This window comes from Bidens hawaiensis, unplaced genomic scaffold (genome assembly GCF_021521415.1).
Source record: "Bidens hawaiensis isolate Kalapana, Puna unplaced genomic scaffold, B.hawaiensis_p1.1 tig00036246_1, whole genome shotgun sequence".
Classification (NCBI taxonomy): domain Eukaryota; kingdom Viridiplantae; phylum Streptophyta; class Magnoliopsida; order Asterales; family Asteraceae; genus Bidens; species Bidens hawaiensis.
The window spans coordinates 69,945-91,580 of record NW_027496310.1 but is presented as its reverse complement, the minus strand read 5'-3'; the positions used below and the strand labels follow the sequence as shown (position 1 = coordinate 91,580).

The 21,636-nt window shown below is 34.6% G+C and overlaps 1 protein-coding gene and 1 pseudogene across 1 annotated transcript; both read left to right on the top strand.

The window, feature by feature from the left end:
- The first annotated feature begins 7,775 nt into the window (after positions 1 to 7,775).
- On the top strand, positions 7,776 to 11,482 carry LOC143588231 (cation/H(+) antiporter 18-like). The gene is made up of 3 exons (XM_077069293.1): positions 7,776 to 7,964; positions 9,043 to 10,044; positions 10,119 to 11,482. Exons 1-3 carry the CDS (start codon positions 7,776 to 7,778, stop codon positions 11,328 to 11,330), a joined length of 2,403 nt encoding a protein of 800 aa, XP_076925408.1. The 3' UTR covers positions 11,331 to 11,482.
- A 939-nt stretch (positions 11,483 to 12,421) lies between these two features.
- LOC143588221 (disease resistance response protein 206-like) lies at positions 12,422 to 15,263 on the top strand (annotated as a pseudogene).
- The last annotated feature ends 6,373 nt before the right edge of the window (positions 15,264 to 21,636 follow it).

Sequence of the window (21,636 nt, the reverse complement as noted above, 5' to 3'; positions counted from 1 at the left end):
ACATTTATTTGTTATTATTGTTAGCTAGTAGTTGACAAATGAACCATTACATTGCTTCAACAAACACAAACAAACATGCATAAATAACACAAATATGATAATTACATTACAAACATTGGTAGTTAATGATTACATTTCATAAACTAGTAGATATCCATTACAAGCATTGCATAAACTAGTAGTAGATAACCATTGCATGAGCATTGCATAAGATAGTAGATAAATAAGATACAAATATTTGCATCCCACCTCAATTAGGGTGGATTATGGAAATCTGCATACTGCCTCAATTATGGTGGATTACAAAGACTTGCATGCCTCCCAAAATCATTTTTCTACAAATGATTTTATGAAATCCCTCTTATGATCCCTAGAGGATTGCACTAAGTGCATTGCACAGTTAATGCCTTGATCAATTCAAGATCAGCCACTCCAAAATCAACACAAAACAATGCTAAAATATCACGAACATCATATTCTAGAAGTTTCCTGAGTTCATGAAATATTTCATCCCTCATAGCTTTCCCTTCCAAAATACGCTTCATATTCATGTCAAAAACATCAAGGGTGAAGTTATCTTAAAAAGCTTGTTCTCTCACTTTATCGTTTATTTCTTTCTGGGAAACAGAGGACGAAGAAGAAGAGAAAGAAAACATTTTGTTCTATAGAAAGAAAGATTTGAAAAGGTTTGAAATTGATCCGGTTTGGTAGTATCCTTTTATAGAGCTAAATAGCATAATTATATCATAAATGCACTGACTCAACTGCTTTTAAATAATTAACTTGAAAATATAACATTTCCAAAGAATATGAACCGTCGAATTCATAATTACAACGGGTAACACAAAAACCGGTGTAAGAATGTTAAATTTTTAAAAACTAGTTCACAAGTAACCGTTATATTTAGTGAGTATTTTTAAAACATGGTACAACAGTTTTTAAAAAACCGGTGTATTTTTATACTTTAAATAGGAAGTACAACGGTTAAATAATAAAATGCTGTAAAATGTTGAACTTTTTACACCGTTTACATGTAACCGGTATATAAAATAAATTTATAAACAACTTCACACTCCCGATGTAAAATACATATATTAATAGTTCACGCTAAATAGTTAATCATCAAAGCATGAAGGCAATTATAGTCTCTGTTAAGTTTTCAAATCAATTTTTTTTTGTAATTAATTTGGCAACTCAAAAAGATTTACTATTAGTAGGCTTATCGATTACCTGACATGAATTAAATAACGCGTCTATATATAAAATACATCTCATGTATATACCCACAAAATCATAATATTAGCAAAACTGACTCATCAAAGTTCTGATGCAAAATTTAAGAACATGATGAGGGATTACCTCATCAGGGTTGTTGACGATGATGCGAAGACCACGATAGCAATGCAAAGTCTTACAAAGTTTGCCGATGAGCGCGCTCATTCAAGCCTCGATGCATACAAGGAACAGCTTGATCGGTCAATAGTGAAACTTAACAGCACTGTTGACCTCCCAAATTTGGTTTACTACAGATCTCAAAACCAACAAGATGAGAAGATTAACAAGGTTATAGACGAAGTTAACAAGGTTGTCAAAAAAAGCCACAACCATGAAGGTTGATTTCCTAGATAAAATATGAAATGAGGATTTAGGGATTTTGTTGTTTTTTCTTGTGTATGTTTGGATGTATATATTATAATTAACGTAACATCCCGAAATTTCTATGAATAATATTTAATATATTAATTGTGTCGGAAGAATCAATTTAAGTTAGTATAATAATAATAATATAATAAAGAGGAAAGGATGGTGGACTTAAGATGAAGATGGGCCTAAGGTCCATAGGCTTAGGAAGTATAAATACCTCTTAAACCCTAATCATTTCCATCTCCATCCATTTTACACCATAGCCTACACCATCAAAAACACACACTTAAGCCAAACACTCTCTACACAATTCCATTCAACGATCTAAGACCAACAGAAGGTAAGAAATCATTTATCTCAGCTGACCCAACATAAGAGAATCCGACACCGCAGCCCCGTGATTCCTAATGAGTCGTTTGAATCTAGATCTAGCTTTATCCTGGTGTTTAACCAAAAACGAGCTTAAGAGCCACCTTAGCTCAGATCTGGACACCTCAAAGCTACCCAGGTCATAAACGATCAAACCTCGACCAACCGTGGTGATTAATGGCGGCTGACGGCGCCGAAATCAAAGAAAAACTCTAAAAACGCGTGAAGAAGGGCTGACCTGCACTTATACGACCGTATAAGTATATATTGTTGTATAAGTTGTAGCATATAAGTATGAGCAACGTGTATGCATGTAGCTCATAAGTATAGAACGTATATGTATGGGCGTATATGTATATGTGTAAGCCGTATATGTAAAACGTATATGTATATGGCGTATATGTATATGTAATGCCGTATATGTAAAACGTATATGGCATATATGTATATGTAATGTTGTGTTTGTATGCCCGTATATGTATATATCGTGTATGTATGCAGATGTGCCCGTATTTGTATGTAACGTGTATGCATGTAGCGCATATGTATGTGATATACGTCTATTTATACATCTCGAATCCCTTGTAAAGTTATGTTTATTTAATGTTTTAAGTTCGGTTTAGTTCATGTTTTGTTAATCTTTTATTAATTAAGGTTTTTGAGTCAAGTATTGTAGATATCATGTTTTAATTCTTTTGGTGTCTTGCATATTAAAGCTTTAATTCTTTCTATCTTTTTATGCAAAGTTTATGCTCGATTTGCTCGTTAATGATTACGTGATTACTTCACTTACGAGTTTTGATTTATGTTCATGTAGATGGTGGCTTGGTGATCAAGGGAAAGGAAGTCTAGAAGATTCTTAAAGTTACTTGAAGATCAAGGGAGATATTTATCAAGTTTATGCAAAGAATAATCAAGAAAAAAATAAGAAAATCCGTTGCCTCCCTTTTGAGTGTGCCGCGCCGCGCTAAGGCAGAAGGCAATATGCCTTCGCGCGGCGCCTAGGCCTTCTAGTCAGCAAAAAAAAGCAAGCCGCGCCGCGCTAAGGCAAAAGGCAATATGCCTTCGCGCGGCGCCTAGGGCTCACTGTTCACGCGTTTTGCAAAGTCCAAGCCCAGCTCGCGTTATATATAAAGATAATTACATTCCCAGCCGATCCGAAGCACTATTGCAGCCGATTTTGAGAAGGTTTTCAAGGTTTTTAAGTTGTTTTGAAGCAAGGAATCATTAAGAGATCAAGGAGCTTCCATTTAATCGATCAAGAAAGGAGTCTTACGGGTTTTATCGCTCTACTTTTTTCGTTCTTGTTATTTATCATGAATCTCTTTTGTTTTCTTTGTTTGGGATTGTTTTTAATAATGATTCTAGGCTAGACTTCATGTCTACCTAGGTTTGATGAACATGTTTTTGACTTGATTCTTGCTTTGGACAATTGTTTGATTATGGCTTCGTTAATTTAATAGTAAAAGATTTGATTTTGTTTTCATGATGCGTATAAGTATTTGTTATCTTGATTGATTGTTAACTATTGCTTCACATGGATCTTTTATCTATTGATTGTGTTCTTTAGATCTTAGGGTTCATGTTTAATCAATTACTTGGTGTTTTGATTATTATGGTTTAATAGGCCTATTAGATCATAGAAGCTTGTTAATCGTTGATTAGGATTTTGAATGCTTTGCTAAATTCCAATAGCTGTAAGGTGAGGAGTTGTTCATGTGTCTTGGTCAATTGCATGCTAGGATAGTAGTGACAATATTCTTGCTTATTGTGTTGATCCTTGTTCATGATGTCATGTTAAGTTTATCAAGTTATCTAGAGTTTTGTGTTAGTAAGATTGCTTGCTTTAGATACTATTAATTAACCATTTTTGATAACCGTAAGGAAATCAATAATACTGATTGCTTAATAATTTAATAATTGTTCTTTGAGATTTCGTTTGATTCAGTCAAGGGTCCTTTAGGGTTTGTTAGATGAATACGTTTAGAAATCAGTTTCCATAATCATGTTATTTGTCCATTGCTTGATGATTGTTGATGCATGGGATTCTTACCTAGGTAGATTTCTTCTCTGATTGGTTTCGATCTTGTGTTTAGTTTCTTGTTTCTCGTTTACTTGCTTATTTGTTTTCTTAGTTTAATATTAGTTTAAAATCCCCCATAAAACATTAATAATAAATAGTCGTGTCGTAAGTCGAGTCTAATTAGCTAATTTACGTAATTTAGAGAGTCCTGTGGGTTCGATATTCCGGACTTACTTAGCTTTAGTACAACTGACCGGTTCACTTGCCGGTGTTTTGTTTAGTTGAGTCTTAGGTCTTGTTTTTATTACTTGTTTAATTTAGTTAATATTTAATTGACTGTTTTTAGCACATCAGTATGTGTACGCCGTATATGTATACCATGTAATGTATATAGCGTGTATGCATGTATGCATGTGTGTTGTATATGTATAAGTGTGATATGTATGTATGGACGTATATGTATGACTTATGCGCTGGAACTAGTTATACGCTGGGAAGACTTACATGCCACTAAAGGACTTACACGCTTGAAATTCTTTTTCCAAATAAACGAAAGATGAATAGTGTATACGTACGTAAACGATATGTATTGACTTATATGATAAATGAGCTAAAGATAAGTAATTACTTAATAAATAATGAACGGTAATGTCTAAAATGGGAAATGATTTAGAAATATGATATTATTAGGGATAATTAAGTGATGCTTGTTAATTGATACATAGTTAGCCGTGCACAGCTCAAGAAAAGCATAACCGTAAACTCAGAAAGGAATCGCTTACAGGTGAGTTCTACCCCATCTCCTTGATATGTTTTCGGGGCTGTGTGCATACTCGATGTGAATAGTTAATACATTTGCCCTATGTGGTTTATGTGATAGTTATTGAGATTACGAGTGAATGCTTGTTGGTACGTGAACGATCTTCGGATATTGCACGTATCGCCAGGGAAGGTAATCGCTAGAAAATGTAATTGTTTATAAAGTATGTATGAATGATATAGCATGGTATGTATGAAATCGTAAGAATGAAAGCATGAAGGTATCGTTATACGAATGTAGGGAACAGAATCTAATAATATATGCGAATGCAGGGAACATACCCTAATAATATCTGCGAATGTAGGGAACATACCCTAATAATATATACGAATGTAGGGAACAGATCCTAATAATATATACGAATGTAGGTACCGACCATAATAATATCTGCGAATGTAGGGAACATACCCTAATAATATCTGCAAATGTTATAAGGCGAAATGCTCTTAAAAACATATATAATTATGCATGTATGTGAGTACGAAAGAAAGAATGAAAGTATGTAAGTGTAAAAGAACTATAACAAACTGATTATGTTATGTGTATCTTCGGATACGTATATATGTAAGTATGTGAATGTATTGTATGTTGCCTAATTAACTAGAACTCACTCAGCGTAGCTGACTTTTAGTATGCACACAGATGAATAGATTGAAGCAGCTGGCTTGAGAGAGGGACACATGGCATGATTTGAAGGGACTAGCACCCGAAGAAGATTTGTCATGATGATTTGATACTATATGTTAATTTATGTTTTAAAGACAAATTATGAATGTTTTGTAATGAATAGTTGATTTTTATTTATTCCGCGAAAGTTTTAATTAACTCTGTATCTAAAACTGTGTTTATGAGTAAATTCAAGACCAAAGTATGACACCGGGAACAAGGCTTTACAATTAACTATGAAATAAAGATGTATATATTAGTATAATTTTTGCTACAATGTATGAATGTTTGAAACCGTCTATTTGTAAACATGAACATTTTATTATGCTGAAACTGTTAACCGCTTTAAAGTACTCGCCAAAAAACGGTGTTATAAACTTTTTGTTTTTTACAACGCTTATTGTTTTCTAAGTTACAACGGGTTTGGAAAATTCTTCATTTAAAACAGTCTTCACATTTTATTGTAACGGTTGAACTCCTCACCGTTTTAAATACTAGTCAAAAACCGGTATATAAACTTTTGTTTAATAAGCAACGCTAGTATCCTTCTAATTTATAACGGGTTTAGAAAATTCTTCTGTTTACAACGGTGTTTAACATGTTTTATAACGGTTGGATTTCACACCGTTGTAATTTTTATTTTTCACCGGTGTTTATAGACGATGCTGTTGTAGTGTTTAGAAAAAAATTAAACGAGTCAAAGCTTGGCTCGAGCCCAGATGTATATTAACTAATACAAAGAAGTCCAAAAAGTGTTGAGTTAAACATAAGATACATAAGGCTCGTTAAAACTTGACAAACCTAAAATAATAAAATCTATTTCTATTCAAGGCTCGAGCTCGGACATAACAATTACACAAACTTTATTTTAGGCTCGACTAAACTTGAGCTCATCAAGGCCGGCTCAGTTATCACCCATGATCACACATGTTTACAACTAGAAATTACATAAATCCATTGTTTAATTAAATGGCCAACATTTATTCATCCTGTATCTTGGTTAACCCAACATTTGTATTTTGTAAATCTATTTATTTAATATAAATATAGAATGAATTAAAAGTGGAGAGATGATGGATCAGATGTAACTATAAATACGGAAAACTCGACGCCTATTTTTTCTAGAATTAAAACACGAAAGAAACAAACAGGGCTCTTCTTAGCTTCTTTCTTTCTTTGTGTCATGTCACTTCGCTCTCAATTTCAAAACATTTTACACAAAATGATCACAACAAACAACGATTATTCGCTATATAGAATAAAAATATAAACACCCTTTGAATTCTTTCTTCATCTTCGTCATTTTCAGGTATTAATTTCATGAGTCTTTGTTTCTTGATTTCATGTGTATATTATCAAGATTGTTTGATTCTTGCATATGCATGATATATATCTAGTGTTATTAAATCAAGATTGGATTTTTATTTTGTTTTGTTTATGATTTCATGTTTATTGTGTGGAAAGAATGGATGAGTTTAACGTGTAATTTAGCAACCATTGTGGGTAGGGGTATTATAGAGACACGTATCCTTTTGACTTGTTTCCAGCTTTCAACATTCTATTTTTGGGTTGGATACATATATTATTTTTTTAATTTGAATTTTTTATTTTATTATATATATTTAAAAAACTATATTTTTAGTTTATGGCCCTCCCTCGGTCGTAACTACTCTACTCCCACTCGGACACGCTTACCTTAGTTGTTCATATCAATAATTTAGAATCATAACGTAGTTACTAGTGTTAGTGGAGTTTATTATATGTTATAGTTATTATGTTTGCTTGTTAGTCGTTAGTTACTTTCTCCGTCCTATTAAAAATGTCTATATTTTATTTTTTATTTGTCTCATTACAAATGTCCACTTTCAAAATTTATTAGCCAATTTCCAAGTTTACCCTTAAACACACACGACTAACATTAATAAACAATATTGATGGATCTAATTTCCAAGGGCATTATTGTCATTTGGGAAACAAAATAAATAATCATTCAATCTACCTTGGACTTTGTGTTTTTCAAACCATGACATTTTTAATGGGACGGTAGGTCGGATGGAGTATTATTTGATCTCTAGTTTTAATATTAGGATAGTTATTGTCGTTTTATTATTACAGTATTGCCTCATTATCATGAACTTGGTTACCTTTTATGTTTGTTTGGAATTTGAAACTTGGAATGTGATAAAGATTGATACATTTGTTGATGAATAGGTTGGTGTGACTTAAAAAGGTGCTGTTTTTAGGCAGTGCAAAATGGCCACCAATGCAACATGTGAACCCCCAATGAAAGCAACATCAGAAGGGGTGTTCCAAGGAAACAACCCACTTGATTATGCACTCCCTCTTGTAATTGTGCAAATATGTTTGGTTCTCGTGCTCACTCGACTTCTCGCTTACCTTTTGAGACCGTTACGACAGCCTCGAGTCATTGCTGAAATCATTGTAAGTTTCAGTCTTGTTTTATACAAGCTTTTGCTGTTTATGCAACTGTTTTACTGAGTTTGTGCAATATTAGTTGAACCATTGTTTATGCAAATGTGGATGAATTTAATATGATGGTATCATCGTATATGCCACTTGCAATATGGATCAAGGTTTTTTAGTTGACAATGTAGTTAACATTTAGCCAAATTTACATTTTTCCTTTTTATTTTTTATCATTTTAAACTATTATCAAACTTTTCTTTTATAACTCTAAATTATTTTTCATTACTTTTGTTCGGTACTTCAAACTGGGAAGTTGGATGCAATGTTATATACTTGTGCATCAGTCATTATATATCGAAAGAGTCTCAGGATATTTTTTTGTTTGTTTTTTTTTTTTTTGAGTAATTTATCGTTTTTTTCCCCTCAAAGTATGAGTATTAATCAAGTGTTTAAAAAAATGAAGTTTCATTGTGTTTTGGTACTTGGTAGGTGTGTTCATAAACCAGTAAAACTAACTGTACCATTCAGATTGAAGCAAATGGCCGGTTTGGACTTTGGCTGGTTTAATATTAATGCAGTTCGGTTTTGACTGTCTATCAGTCCGGCTGCTGGTTTGAAATAGCTAAGCAACCGTTTAGCTATTCTTATTTTGTTTTTGTTTTTCATTTTTAGAATATGCGATGATGTATATACGTAGTATCTTCTTAAATCGTCATATTTTTAAATTTTGTTGATAGAAACAAACAATTTTGGAGGAAAAAGTAAAAGAAAAAAAATAAAAATATCAGACTGTCAAACTGCTAAAAGCAGTCGGTTTTGTATGGCGTTTTCTGAAACCGTAGTTAGCGTTTGACTCAGGATTTTTGTCAAAACTTGTATATGATTTGTTAAAAGATTCAGATTATTATTGTTTTAGTATTTTTTATCACATTTATTTTTAAAAATTACAAATTATAAAAAAGAATAGAACGGGCCAAGCCCATCTAACCGATACCGGAAAGTAGCCCGAGTTTAAGATTAATGCCATTTTTAGTTTTTCACCTTTTACTCGGCCCATACTATGCTTATGTTAATAATTATAATTTTTTTTCAGGGTGGAGTTTTACTAGGCCCGTCAGCTCTGGGCCGCAACACAGACTACCTTCAAACCATTTTCCCTAAAAAGAGCCTACCGGTATTGGACACTTTAGCCAACCTTGGGCTCCTATTCTTCCTCTTCCTGGTGGGCCTGGAGCTCGATTTAAACTCGCTTAGACGGACCGGAAAGAAAGCCCTGTGCATAGCCGTAGCCGGGATCTCGCTTCCATTCATCTTAGGAATATGTGTGTCTTTCGTCCTTCGTCACACCATCTCCGAAGGAGTCAATGCTGGCCCGTTTATCGTCTTCATGGGCGTCGCGATGTCCATCACCGCATTCCCGGTTCTAGCCCGTATCCTAGCCGAACTCAAGCTTTTAACCACGGATGTAGGCAAAATGGCCATGTCAGCAGCTGCTGTCAATGACGTGGCGGCTTGGATCCTACTTGCACTAGCCGTTGCACTCTCGGGTAGTGGGCGGTCCCCGTTTGTGGCCCTTTGGGTTTTTATGTGCAGTTCGGCTTTCATCATGTTATGCTCGTTTATCATCCCGCCAATTTTCAACTGGATATCCCGAAGGTGCCCAGAAGGTGAGCCCGTTGACGAGGGTTATGTTTGTGCCACTTTGGGGGTTGTTTTGGCAGCAGGTTTTGTGACTGATACTATCGGGATACACGCACTTTTTGGCGCTTTTGTGGTTGGTGTTCTTATCCCAAAAGAAGGCCCGTTTGCAGGGGCGTTGGTGGAGAAAGTTGAGGATCTTGTTTCGGGCCTGTTTCTACCGCTTTACTTTGTGTCGAGTGGTTTGAAAACAAATGTAGCTACGATTCAAGGAGCGGAATCTTGGTGTTTGCTGGTGTTGGTCATATGTGCAGCTTGTTTTGGGAAGATTGCGGGCACGGTTGTGGTTTCGTTGTGGTGTAAAGTTCCTTTCACTGAGGCTCTCGCTCTCGGGCTTTTGATGAACACGAAAGGCTTGGTTGAACTCATTGTTCTCAATATCGGAAAAGACCGCGGAGTATGTAATATCTTTTACATTTTATTGCATTTCAATTATTCTTTCTTATAATATGTCTTTGTTTTTTAATTCAGGTGTTAAATGATCAAACATTTGCCATATTGGTTCTAATGGCTCTTGTTACCACATTCATCACAACACCTTCAGTGGTAGCAGTATACAAGCCCACGAAAAGGCCCACAAAGTCCGAATACAAAAACCGAACGATTTACAAGAAGGGCTTTGCAATGAGCCAGTTCCGTATGTTCTCCACGTTCCATGGAATCCGAAACCTGCCTGCAATGATTAATCTAATCGAAGCCTCACGAGGGGCCCGAAAGAAGGAGACACTCACGGTCCACTCAATGCACTTAATGGAACTCAGCGAGCGGTCTTCGGCTATACTCATGGTTCACAAGGCTAGGCGAAACGGGTCCCCGTTTTGGAAGAAAGATCCCCATGCTGGTTCGGACCAGATCGTAGTGGCTTTCGAGGCCTTTCAACAGTTAAGTAAAGTCACAATCCGGCCCACAACCGCCATTTCGCCTGTAGCGAGCATGCACGAAGATATATGTATCGAGGCCGAGATGAAGAAGGCTTCAATGATTATACTTTTATTTCATAAGCACCTGCGGGTCGATGGTCATCTCGAGACAACCCGGGCCGAATACCGGCTCGTTAACCGAAAGGTTTTGGAGCATGCACCGTGTTCGGTTAGTATATTAGTGGACCGCGGGTTTGGTGGGAGTTCACATGTTGCCGCAAGTAATGTTGACTCGCTTATCACGGTTTTGTTCTTTGGTGGTCGGGATGACCATGAGGCATTAGCTTACGGGGCCCGTATGGCTGAGCACCCAGGGATCAGCCTGGTCGTGGTCCGGATCATTCTTGACCGAAAGGCAGCCAAATCTGGCTCGGTGAGTGTCGAGATAGACGATCAAGCGCCTAAGGACGACGACGTGATTGCTGAATACAAGAACAAGCTATTGAAAAACACCTCACACAAATATGTGGAGAGAACGGTTAAGAACGGGCCCGAGACGATTGAGGTGATTCGTGAAAATACTCGGTGCAACCTGGTTTTAGTCGGGCGAATGCCCGAAGGTGAGCTGGCGGCTTCTATGAGGAAACGAAGCGAGTGCCCGGAGATGGGACCTATCGGGAACTTGCTAATCTCGCCCGAGTTTCATATCACTGCGTCAGTGTTGGTGGTCCAGCAGTACCATCCGCAGCTTTCGGTGCATTCTCTGGCTTCCTTAAAAGAGGAAGGATTTAGTGCTGACCCGTGGGAATACGAGTCGTATTAACAGTTTTGGTTGTTGTAACTTGACCAGCCAGGCTGGTCGGGACAGGTCCGATCTAGTTAGATCTTTTGTGGACTGGACTAGATCGGACCAGTTTGGGACTAGGTTTATTAAACAGAAATAAACTCGGACAAATTGTGTAACACGTTACATGTGACGGGCTTTGTCGGTATGATGTAACGTTGTATTTTCTTTTTCTTGAATTCAAAGCAGTGTAATTACGAGCGGAAATGTGTATATTGTTACGTCACAACTTAAGACCGTGAATAAGCGATATGGCCCTTCTCAGGACCCTGCGCAAACGCGGGAGCCTAATGTACCGGGTACGCCCTTTACCAAGGTTACATTAATATTGTAAGTATGCTTTAAAAACCCTCAAACTCCATGTGTTTGTGTTTTAAACTATTAATATATAAAAAGTGTTTATATTTGCAAATCAAATTATGTACACATTTATAGGTTTAGGGAACTTCATATTTGATAGTCTAAAACATTTCACAAGGGGTTCGCATACCTGAAATCCGATACCGAAGACCCTACCTGACGCCAACCTGAGACCCGCCCCGGATACCCATATAATAATGGCCTCACCACTATTGTATTTTTATTCACTTTTGAAATAAAAATAGCACGTTTCTGGTAGCGCACTATTATGCTTTTAGATAGCGGTTCGCTACCCTTGGAAAGCCTTAGCGGACTGTTAGGGTTTTCGATAGCGGGTTGCTATCCGAAAACTATGCATAATTGCATACTAGACCATAGTACTTTAACTTTGGCATAATTACTAATAGTTTCCTCAACTTTAAGGGGGTGTTTGGAATTCCTTATTTTACTTTCTTATAACTTTTCATTAGGTTACAAAAGTGAAACTTATTGAACTTTTCATCTCACAATATAAGCAATTCCAAACACCTTACTACTTCTCAAAAAGTTTATAAGTTATAAGTTGATGAAAATAAGCAATCCCAAACACCCCCTAAAAGTTGGTAAATTTGGCTTGAAATTTTTCACGATAATAAATATATATATATATATATATATATATATATATATATATATATATATATATATCTTTTAATTTCTTGGGGGACCAATTAGTGTTTTATTTCCATGACGTGATCTACAATGGCAAATGCTGCTAATGCAACTTCTACTATTGTAGGTGCACCCAAATGGGGAAACCTTACAATATTAGCAGATAAGTTTCATTTTGGAAATATAGTAGTTTTTTATGATCCCGTCGCTTTAGACAATAACTTTCATTCAACTCTGGTCGTCCAGGCTCAAGGGACGTATGTCTATGACACGAAAAACACATTCACCGCATGGTTAGGGTTTTTGTAAGGCCCCGTTACCGGTAACCCTACTTTCGTGTTGGATTTACTCATAAACACAGTTCTAATTATCAGAGTTAATTAAAAACTTTACGCGGAATATAAAACTTTCATAAAACATTACATATCGATTCATAATCATGTCTTAAAACATTCCTCTTGTCTTTCAAAATCAAAACATAACTTAATAAACATATCAGATCTTCAGATGCCAGGCTTTAGTCTTCTGCCATGTGTCCTCCACTCAAGCCAGCTGTCTCAACCTACTCACCTGCGTGCATACTAAAAGTCAGCTACGCTGAGTGAGTTCTAGTTAATCATACAATACCATACAATACCTTATTACATACATACGTACTTAACCTCATAACTTTCTTTCATACACACATAAGTACTCATACCTTCATTCTTACTTACATACTTTCTTTCTTACTTACATACTTTCTTTACATTCATAATCATACGTTTTAAAGAGCCTTTCGCCCTATAACCTCACAGATATTATAAGGGTCTGGTCCCTAACATCACAGATATTATAAGGGTCTGGTCCCTAACATCACAGATATTATAAGGGTCTGGTCCCTAACATCACAGATATTGTAAGGGTCTAGTCCCTAACATCACAGATATTATAAGGGTCTGGTCCCTAACATCACAGATATTGTAAGGGTCTGGTCCCTAACATCACAGATATTATAAGGGTCTGGTCCCTAACATCACAGATATTATAAGGGTCTGGCCCCTTGCTTTCGAATATTAGTAGGGTTCAGTTTCCTCTTCGTTACCATACAACCATGCAACATACCTCGAGTATTATTAGGGCTTGGTACCCTTTTCGTAACCATACAACCATACAACCGTCATTTCCTTCTTTTATTAACTTTATTACGTTCATACACGTAAACATACATATCATACTTGCCATATTTATAACGTTACAACCTGACAGTACGTGCAATATCCGAAGATCGTTCACGTACCATCAAGCAATCATTCATACATATCACATATATCACATATGGCATACACTTATCACTTAGGATAAATGTATTAACAACACATCAAGTATGCACACAGCCCCGAAAACATAACAAGGAATGGGGCTAGAAACTCACCTGGATCCTGTTACGCTCGCCGTTGATCGTAATTCCTTTCTTTAACTGGGCTCGGCTAACTGTATAATATTTACACATATCAATTAACTACTACTACACGCTTTGTATTTCTATCTATAAATGACCCACAACGAACGGGGGTCCGGGGGCAGCGCCCCTGGCAGCGGGGTTCTAGGGGCGGCAGCCCCTAGCGGGGTCCAAGGGGCAGAGCCCCTGGCTGGGGTTAAGCTGCCAGGTCAGCTTGGAAAAATTTTATTTTCGATAACTGCCTTAACACATTTTCCATTAGGTTTTTAATTTATTTTCTAAGCGAACTTCACTTTAGGCGAAGTTAAACCTTAGGCGAACTTGGCTTCAGGCGAAGTTAAACCTTAGGCGAACTTGGCTTCAGGCGAAGTTAAACCTTAGGCGAACTTGGCTTTTAGGCGAAGTTAAACCTCAGGCGAACTTGGCTTTTAGGCGAAGTTAAACCTTAGGCGAACTTGGCTTTTAGGCGAAGTTAAACCTCAGGCGAACTTGGCTTTTAGGCGAAGTTAAACCTCAGGCGAACTTGGCTTTTTAGGCGAAGTTAAACCTTAGGCGAAGTTACCATTTCAGCGAAGTTGCCATCAGGCGAACTTGGCTTCAGGCGAACTTATCATCAGGCGAACTTGGCTTGCAGGCGAAGTTCATCAGGCGAACTTAGCTTGCAGGCGAAGTTCATCGCTTGAAGGCGAAGTTGCCCAGATGAAGGCGAAGTTGTCGCGCTGCAGATCTGTTTGCCCATAACTCCTTCGTTTCTTAGCCAAATAACTCGATTTTGGTACCCACGGAATCGTATGATCGGTGCCTACAAATCCCAACCATCAAATCGGCCTAAAATCGACGTTTTAGGGGTCCGATTTGGGCAGTTGTGTTTCGGGTCCGATTAACCCGTCAAATCCTAACCATTTTCAGTAATATTAGCTTTGCGGGATTAGTTCTTACCTTTCCAACTCAGATCTACCAGCAAAATCTCGGGTCTCGACTTCGGATCTCGGTCGGTTATGTGTGTGTTTTTAAGTGTGTAAAAGAGAAAGATGGAAATAAAATGATATCTTGGGCTTGGGATGGGTATTTATATCTCTCAAGCCCACGGACCCAAGGCTCATTCTCATTTAACCCATCTTACGTAATCTAAGCCCATGACCCGTTCCTTACTCGACATTAAATAACTAAAACGTGAAATCACTAAACATAACTTTCTTTTATTTAACATTATAAAAATTTTAGGATGTTACAGTTTTCGCTTGCACTGAATAGTGCACAACATAAAGGAACCATAACTTTCACTAGGGTTGATCCGACTTTGCTTAATACTAGAGATGTATATGTGGACGTGTTGGTGACTTGGTGGGACTGGAGACTTTTTCGTGCACCGTGGGATCACGACCGTTATGGCTGATGCTTACGAAGGGGACGCATATGTTAGGCTTCATGTAGATGTTATGTTTTATGAATGTTGGTGATCAACTCATTGATCAGTCTCTTAGTAGGCTAAATATGCTTGGTGTGAAACTAGTTTTATGTATTGATTTGAGATGCAAATAAAAAAGTTATGCAACTGCATAAGAATTCTAAGATAGCTAGCTATCTCGAATATATACCACGGTTTGCCATTTTCCGAAACCATAGTTCTTAGTTTGGCATAGAATTTTTGTCAAAACCGGATTGTGAACAACCCAAACACGATATGTTGTTCCAACTAGACCCCTCGAATTCATAAAAGGTGGTTACATTTTGAAAACAATTTCTAGTTATAAATGGTTGAACATCTTTGGTTTTCGTTTATAAGGTTTGCCCAACTATTTTTGTTTATGTTTATATTTTTATTTATTAACCAAGGGTTTTTTAATAGTTTATACACAAATAGCCTATGTTATTTTCAACAGTCATGCTCAGTAAAACATCACTCGTAGCAAAGCTGTCAATAGAGTCTAAGAAGATGGAATGTAAGCAAACCATACATCTATCATAACAAAGAGCTACTTTTAGGGAAGCCCCCGACTTCAACCTCTGCTATCTTTTACTAATTTACATAAATAGTCTTTTGGGTGGAAAATGATTGAAATCTCCTTTCGTTTAACAAAATATCAATTCCTAGTATTCATATTTTAAGTGAGGTGGTTAGAGTATAGAATAGAAGGTCATAAGTTCAATTACAAGAGTAACATTTAACTAGGAAAAAAAATGAAATTTTAACCATGTTGAAAACCCGAGTAAAATATTATTGTAAGAATTAATATATTTTATATATTTATTTATATGGCCATCATTATTATTTATATAATAATAGATCAAAATAATTAATTATATCTTATTATATATTAGCTTGATTATTGTTGATGGACCATATTACTCTTAATAGCTAATAAAGGGTTTCCCCTTGGGTGTATATATAGAGAGATAATAAATTAATATCATAACAAAATCTCACACACATAAGTAAATCATGTGTCTTCTCTCTCTTCTAAACCGGGTTCCTCTCAAGAACCCTAACCATCTAACTATACATCCTAAAGGGGGAACTCGATCAAGATGACAAGCATGTCGACTGCATCATACTCTGCTGCGGTTACTACTCTTCATGCTGTAACAGGTTCATAGGTTTAATATTTATCATGTTTTATATTATTTACATGAATAACTGATCAACATGTGGCATCAGAGTGATGTTGATTAATCAGTTCTTCATGTTTTCTGTAAATCTGGAATTGAATCAGAAGACATGGACTAAAACTTGATAAACCCTAATTTTTTAGGTTTCTTTTTTTTTCATGTTCTATTACGAAAGCAATACATGAAACTGTTTATAATCGCTAAAATTCATATTTATTAAACTCTAATATTTTCAAAATCTGTTAATTTCATGTTTAAAGATTTCGATTCCAAGTTTTTTTATGTTTAATTGTTAAAATTTTCGATGATGTTCTTCATGTTCATCATTATTATCGAAAATTATACATATGTTGGTTCAAAATCTAGATTAAAATTTGTTAATTATTATTTAGGGAAATATTTTTTCAAATCTTAGATAACTTAGAAGTTTTAATATTTTCTTAAAAGATTTGAATCCCCTTAAAATAGGAAACAAATATAATTATTAATCATTAAAAAGATTTGAACCAAATCTTATCATTATTAATTTAGTTAATAAAGATCATGGGTTAAGGGCTTAAACCAGTTTACGGGTTCACGGGCTATTTAAAAATCATGTATTATGGGCTTAAAATAGCTTATGTGTTTAAGAGTTTATGAGTTTCTAAAATGGTTTGGGGTCATAACCTATAAACCCGAAAACTCACTAATACCGGAATCAACGTTTTCCATAAAACTCCATAAAATCATGTTAACACCCAAATACTGAAAAACCGACTAAAAGCCAGAAACTGGCAATTCTCGGGAACCCAAAATTTCCGAGAACTAATTCCGCAAATAAGGTCCTACCGGAAACTTAAAAATCCTTACTCTAAACATTTTCCGCTATTAACTAATTAAATGTTTTGTAAACCTTAAATATTATAAAATTTTACAAAACATAAAGGCTTAACTTGAATGAACTTTTGATGTAACACTTCTGCCCAAAGGTGATGAGTTACATTTACCCTATCATTCAAGTATAACTGAAAAGCTTTTGTTAGTTTTGCCTAACATGATACAAATGTCTCACTTCTGCCCAAAGGTGATTTGTTATATTTTTATTTAGCAAAACTAGCACGTGCATAATTAAAATAATTGTCTCACTTTTGCCCAAAGGTGATGTGTTACAATTGTTTTGCACATATACTTAAATAAATTTTAATTCTGCCCAAAGGTGATTTATTTTTTGTTTAAGTAGAACTATTAATTATAGTCTATTAGTTTGATGTTAATAATAGACATATCACATCTTCAATAAAATATAGTGATCCTCATATTAATGATCCTTCACTAATCTAATGATCATAAACTTTAATCTATATTATTTTAATATCCCATAATATTACTCATTATATTTTCTTCCATAAATAACGATCTCATCCAAATCATCTACTCTAATCTTAAAATACAGTTGAATTTTGTCTCATAAAGAGTTTTAATAACATTTAGCTCTTCTCAATTTTAATTATTCATTAAGACATGACATGACTATCCTACTGCTCTTTCTAATAACAATTATTATATTAAAAACTAGAGCATAACAAATGGAATGCGTCAATCATAATGTCTCTAATAATAATGATAATCAATAATTTGTTTAAATAAATGCTATCACTAGAGTTATTCTTGATTTAGTTTTTCCTAAGACTAATCAAAATAACTCATAAGATGCATGCATTCTTTCTTGAAAATTCTAACTATAAGGTTAAATGGCATTACCGAATACATCATAATGTAAAATACCATGACCCATAAAATTAAGGGCTTACACATGGAAATAAATACATTTTTTTAGTACATTACATACTAAAATTTTCAGCAGTACAATTTGGTGCCTTACGAATCAACTATAACACTCAGAAGTACCAAAGGAAAATGAGTGTGTTGATCAGCAACATATGTACAAGAATAGAAACGTCCGGTACTGGAAAATAAGATGTTATTCAACTCACTGTCACTAAAACCTAAAAGAGGATAATTCTAAGGTTCATAGAAAAAATACAAGTATTACTTCCAGCTTTAAGTTCTCTAAGGAGAAGTCTCATTGCAAATATATGTCATTAGATTAGGCATAGGCATTACAAGACTATCCATAATTCAAAAGAACAACTGACTAAAACTGATAGTTGTATAAATGATATTTAAGTCTGCTAATCCTAATATTCCCATCAACACATGATTGGTTGAGTCTAGTTCTATATGTTTACCCGAAATCAACAAATAACTAACATGAGTGTTAGTGATAAATATGCATGTTAAGGTTATCAGAACCATGATAAACTGTCTTTTAATTACGCTTTATGATACCTTAAATATTCTGGAGATTAATCAGAATTTAGTATCAATACTTAAGCTACATTCTAACAGTTATGAGGTTTGCGTAGCCAACATAAAGTCACTCTTACCTTAAACTCTCATATTATTTGTTATCAATATCCGGATTGAAACATTTATAAAATAGAACAAGATGATATTATATACTTTCACAACTTTTGTTATCATGCAAATCATGCAAATAAAAATATAACAAAAGACAAATGAGACATATAAAATTCATCCATTAAAACCAAATTTCATGAGAAATCATGACATGGTTAATGAGGGTGATTTTTCATATAATCTCATTCTCAGTGATTTTAAATCATGTGTTAGATGCCCTAAACATTGTTTGGCTTAAGGAATAAGTATGGGTCCATCATAATTATATTTCATTTATATTCGTGGAACTTATTCGTATGAAATATTCAGACATAATTATTTATCATTAAAAGACTATTTATTTGTATCCAATATGTCTTCTATGATCCACGGTCTTAACGAGATTCATTCATATATACTTAATTAATACGATTTCTTCTAAATATGTCCTTTAAGTTTATTATGACATCTGGACGTTAATGGAATCAAATCAAGTCTAACATATATATGACAGATTCCCACGTCATGTACATCATTGAAACTTCTCTTGTATTTTTCCTAGAGATATTAAAGATCAGTGGGAGCCTTAAGTGTCTCAATCATAACTTACAAGATTTGCAAGAGGTGGGGGAGTGAAAACTTGATATGCTAGATAAAGTTTATAGAATAAATATATTTTATATATTTATTTATATGGCCATCATTATCATTTATATAATAATAGATCAAAATAATTAATTATACATTATTATATATTAGCTTGGTAATTGTTGATGGGCCATATTACTCTTAATAGCTAATAAAGGGTTTCTCCTTTGGTGTATATATAGAGAGAATAAATTAACATCATAACAAAATCTCACACACATAAGTAAATCATGTGTCTTCTCTCTCTTCTAAACAGGGTTCATCTCAAGAACCCTAACCATCCTTAACTATACATCCTAAAGGGGAACTTGATCAAGATGACAAGCATGTCGACTACATCATACCCTGCTGCGGTTACCACTCTTCATGCTATAACAGGTTCATAGGTTTAATATTTATCATGTTTTATATTACTTACATGAAGAACTGATCAACAATTATTATGAAGAACTGATCAACAATTATTATAGAAGTGCCTATAGATATGAATATGTCACCTACCCACTCACCCACTTACTACCTTTTTTTAGATACTATTTGCATAGAAAACTTTAACAAACATCTATTCGACTTGCTATTTTAACTTCTTATGTTTATGTTTATAAGGTCATATCAAGTCAACATGGAAAAAGACCATGCGAGTCCTATGGCATCTTTTAGCGATTACATCAATCGGTCAAACATGTTACACGGATTGTATGACCTGGTCTTCATATGTTACCGTTTTTCCCCATCATACAACTTGAATGACTATCAAAATGATTTGTTTGAAAACTTTTCACTAATGACACGTATGACCATACGACCCATAGGACACATTAGTAATGTATAGACACGTTTAAAAATCAGATCACAACACTTCATGATCGAGTTCATGTACACATTTATAGGCTTATAGCTTCATAGCTTACTAGATGATGATTCTCAAGGTCTCAACGACATTAACAAATTCATACTCGGATGTCTAAATTAACTGAATCTAAACTAAGCATGTGTTTATTCCAAAACGATATAAAAAGACAATAGTGGGGAGGCCATGATTATAAGATCAATAACGCATGAAATGGATTATTATTTATGGCAATTGGTCAAAAGGATTCAAGTTCATCTTATAGGTTGAGTGTCCTCCACTTTAATTACCAGTCTCCACATGGTTTTTCCATGTAACTTCTTTCTCTTGTTGAAGATAAAAATGATTTGATTTTAGATAAGGATCAACTAAATTATATAATGTTTTTATATATTATATGAAAAAACAATTTGTCAACGGGCGGCCCAATTCCTAAACTGCCTGTTTAACTCACAAAACAACATAATTAAATATTTCTTGTTTTCATATTGTAATTACTTTTTACTATATTGTGTTTTATTCTACAACTTATAAAATGCGGGTTAAGTTATCATAGAATAATCATTTATGTACAAAAACGTATGTGAATTACGCTCAAGGGAAAAACAAAACATTCAAAGCAAAAAACAAAACGTTCAAAGCCAAAATACAAAAAAAACGGTCAAGATATCCATAACACGCTCAAAACGGTTTTCGAGAAAAAAAATAAAAAAATTGATCGATTAACGATCCAAATCTGTTTTTTTTTTTTTGAACCGATGATTATGACGAGTTCGAAATCTTATGATGTGTTTCATGGATCAATTGCATGAATATAGGTATTTTTACACGTTAATGTACGTTAGGGATTATTATATTCTATCTTTTATTAATAAAATGTTACAAAATTTTGAATACCGTTGTAACATGCTGTTTTTTATCTATGCATGAACACATTATATTTCAAACCGTCCATGATCAAATATAATATATATTTTTTATTTTGTTCCATAACAACGTAATGTTATTTTAATCCCAATATACCGTCTATGCAATATTATTTCAACCAAAGTTTGGGTGTAAATTTTGTTAAAACAAGGACAGCAACACAAGGCCAAAACCCACAGCTCAGATACAATATGTTTTTAGGCTTTGTTAATTTTTTTCCTTTTCAAAATCTCAATTAAACCCTTATGTCAAGACCACTAGTTTATATCATGTTGTATATAAGAAATAATGGCATTTCGTGTGTTGCTAGATAAAGTTTATTGTGAATACCTCTTAACACTTTATAACCTATAGTATTC

Coding starts and splice junctions, on each gene's coding strand:
- LOC143588231 (XM_077069293.1), top strand. CDS start 7,776: ATGGCCACCAATGCAACATGTGAACCCCCAATGAAAGCAACATCAGAA. Junction 7,965..9,042: donor GAGTCATTGCTGAAATCATT/GTAAGTTTCAGT, acceptor ATTTTTTTTCAG/GGTGGAGTTTTACTAGGCCC. Junction 10,045..10,118: donor ATATCGGAAAAGACCGCGGA/GTATGTAATATC, acceptor TTTTTAATTCAG/GTGTTAAATGATCAAACATT.